The sequence below is a fragment of the Arachis ipaensis genome, chromosome B05 (assembly GCF_000816755.2).
Source record: "Arachis ipaensis cultivar K30076 chromosome B05, Araip1.1, whole genome shotgun sequence".
Lineage (NCBI taxonomy): Eukaryota > Viridiplantae > Streptophyta > Magnoliopsida > Fabales > Fabaceae > Arachis > Arachis ipaensis.
The window spans coordinates 111,698,545-111,701,567 of NC_029789.2; the positions used below are offsets into that span (position 1 = coordinate 111,698,545).

The following is a 3,023-nucleotide window of genomic DNA, read 5'->3' on the forward strand; positions in this document are numbered from 1 at the left end:
CAGGTCCCAATCCTCCTTTCTAGTTCAAAACTATCCCTATATATACTACTTATATGATCTTCAATTAACTCTACAAGTCTCTGGATGTGGGCCATTGAGCTCAGTTGAAGCAGTTTCAATCTCAGTGGACTTTTCTCAGCTTGCTGGAAGAGTTTGAGTTGGGTATCATTCACGTTAGTCAGGCCGTTAGTGTGGTTAACGTCAAGTGCAAATTCCTGGTTCAAAGATGTTAGTGATACTAACTTGGTCACTAACGTCCCAAACCTCTTTGAGTCACGTTAACCTCACTGTTAGTGACATTAAGGTGCCACTAACATAGCCTTTCCTAACTTTGATCACGTTAATGGTGTTAACTTCACCATTAACTTCCAATTCATCCTTCCCCCCCCCACGTTAATGGCCCACGCTAGTGGCGTTAACGTGGCCATTAACGTGGGTATACCCTGTCCTCGAAGACGTTAGTGGTGCTAACTTCACCACTAATGTTGCAAAACTCCCCTTTGTTCCACGTTAATGCCCACGTTAGTGGCACTAACGTGGCCACTAACGTGGGCTTCTTTGGCCATTTCTCACGTTAGTGGTGTCAACTTCACCACTAACGTTGCATCTTTCCCTTGTTCCACGTTAGTGGCACTAATGGGACCACTAACGTGGGCTTAGTTGGCCTTCAAACACGTTAGTGGTGCTAACTTAACCACTAACGTTGCAAGCTGTCCCCTCTTCCACGTTAATGGCTATGTTAGTGGCACTAACGTGGCTCTTCTCTGCTTCTTGTTACCTAAAATCAATCAAACAAAGTACATCAAAGACGTGGCACTAACATGGCTCTTCTCTGCTTCTTCTTACCTAAAATCAATCAAATAAAGTGCATCAAAATTTTGCTCTTAATCATGAGATTATGCATCATCCATTTTATAATTTAATCCATCATTATTTCTATGAAATTGTCTAGAATTCACAATGTTTGCTTGAATCAAGGTATGAATGCATATTCAGCCAAATACTTGCTTATTTCCTAAGAAAATGCATGAAAATACCCTAAAACATGCTAAAAATGGCTTGTGAAACTAGCCAAGATGCCCTGGCATCAACAGGCACAGATAGATTCGGCATGTAGGCAATGCAAAAGAGATCACGGTAATAGGCCTTGCCCATTCGGGTCAAACGTTTGCTATTCGTGCGATGAGCCGGGACACATAGCCAGGAATTGCCTAAGGAAGTCTATTCTAGAGTCAGCTAGGCCCCAACTGCAAGGATGAGTGTTTGCGATGACTGTTGAAGATGCTAAACATTCGGACTCACTAATCCAAGGTCAGTATTATGTTAAGACTCGACTCCTAACTATACTGTATGATTCGAGTGCATCACATTCTTTCATTTCTATAACTGTTGCACGTGAGTTGGGATTAGATTTTTTTGAGTTAGGATACGATTTAATTGTTCATACACCCACTTCTCAAAATGCTTTAACTAATCTAGTGTGTCAACAAGTATCTTTTGTTATTACAGGTTGGACTTTCATATATGACATAATCTGTCTACCCTTATGTGGATTAGATGTTATCTTAGGATTGGACTGGTTATCTAAATGCCATATTTTTCTTGATTATTTTGAAAGAATTGCAATTATTCTGTCTGATGATATGTGTACTAAACCAGTTATATTTCGTACTTTTTATTTAAGTTCTGTGAGATTTACCCATAGAGGGAGTGAATGTGAGAGTTACGTTCTGTTAGTGGCTAGCTCAAACGATAATGAACAAAGCTTAGAACGAATCAGAGTAGTGAAGGAGTTTCCTGACATTTTCCTGGAAGACATTCTTGAGCTTCCTCCTCAGGAAGAGATAGAATTCAGTATTGATTTAGAACAGGAGCCTGACTAGTTTCTATAGCACCTTACCGGATGTCACCATTGGAGTTAGTGGAATTGAAGAAGAACTTGGATGAGTTGTTGGGATAGAAGTTTATTCGTTCAAGTGCATCCCCATGGGAGCACCGGTATTACTTATCAAAAAAGAAAGATGGCAAAATGAGATTGTGTGTAGATTATTGATAGCTAAATAAGATGACTATTGAGAATAAGTACCCACTTTCCCAAATAGATGATTTGATAAACCAGTTAAGGGGTGCAACTGTGTTTTTAAAGATTGATTTGCGATCGAGTTATCATTAGATTCAGGTGAAGGAGTCAAACATATCTAAGATTGCCTTTTGAACTAGGTACGGTCACTATGGGTATATGGTTATGTCGTTTGGACTAACTAATGCTCCTATAGTATTAATGGATTATATGAATCTCATTTTTCATCCGTATCTAGACAGATTTGTAGTAGTTGTCATAGATGATATCCTTATCTATTCAAGATGGAAGCATAACATGAAGAACATCTGAGAATTATGCTGCAAATATTGAGGGCACAAAAGCTGTATGCAAAGTTGTCGAAGTATGAGTTTTGGGCGAATGAAGTGGCACTCTTAGGACATGTGATAACACAAGGAGAAATATCAGTAGATCCTTCGAAGATTGAAGCTGTAGTACAATGGGAACAAGCTACGACTGTTATGAAAGTTCAAAGTTTTCTAGGAATCGCAGGGTACTACCGACGATTCATCAGAGAATTTTCGCAAATAGCCTTACTTTTGACATGCCTCACACGAAAAGAAGTTCCATTTGTATGGACGACTGAGTGTGAAAAGAGTTTTGAGACCCTGCAAGAGAAATTGACAATAGCACCAGTATTAAAACTATCAGATCTGCAGGAACCTTTCGAGATATACTGTGATGTTTCCTACAAAGGATTAGCATGCCCTAGCTGGGAATGAGTGCATTCCAAATAATGAACCTGCTGGGTCACGTGAACGACCAATCAACACGCTTCAACACTTCTTCTTGATTCTAATACTTGCACGCATAATTCAAAAGTCGCGGCAATGGTTCCTTACTTGCTAGTGCTAAAACGGTGTGGTCCTCAGAATCGACAGCACTCCGCATTCGGTGGTGTAAGGACGAGACGTAATTGCGT

At 39.9% G+C, this 3,023-nt stretch overlaps 2 protein-coding genes across 2 annotated transcripts; both read left to right on the top strand.

Moving 5' to 3' along the window:
- LOC107640876 lies at positions 1,269-1,883 on the top strand. Its single transcript, XM_016344378.1, has 3 exons — positions 1,269-1,395; positions 1,510-1,579; positions 1,685-1,883. The coding sequence occupies exons 1-3, from the start codon at positions 1,269-1,271 to the stop codon at positions 1,881-1,883; spliced, it is 396 nt and encodes a 131-aa protein (XP_016199864.1).
- On the top strand, positions 2,398-2,823 carry LOC107640877 (uncharacterized mitochondrial protein AtMg00860-like). Its single transcript, XM_016344379.1, has one exon. It carries the CDS (start codon positions 2,398-2,400, stop codon positions 2,821-2,823), a length of 426 nt encoding a protein of 141 aa, XP_016199865.1.

What these genes read in the sequence shown, in the direction of transcription:
- LOC107640876 (XM_016344378.1), top strand. Translation starts at nt 1,269, where the DNA reads ATGACTGTTGAAGATGCTAAACATTCGGACTCACTAATCCAAGGTCAG. An exon ending in CATTTCTATAACTGTTGCAC is followed by an intron (nt 1,396 to 1,509) that starts GTGAGTTGGGAT and finishes TTGTTATTACAG; the next exon opens with GTTGGACTTTCATATATGAC. An exon ending in GTTATCTTAGGATTGGACTG is followed by an intron (nt 1,580 to 1,684) that starts GTTATCTAAATG and finishes TTTTTATTTAAG; the next exon opens with TTCTGTGAGATTTACCCATA.
- LOC107640877 (XM_016344379.1), top strand. Translation starts at nt 2,398, where the DNA reads ATGCTGCAAATATTGAGGGCACAAAAGCTGTATGCAAAGTTGTCGAAG.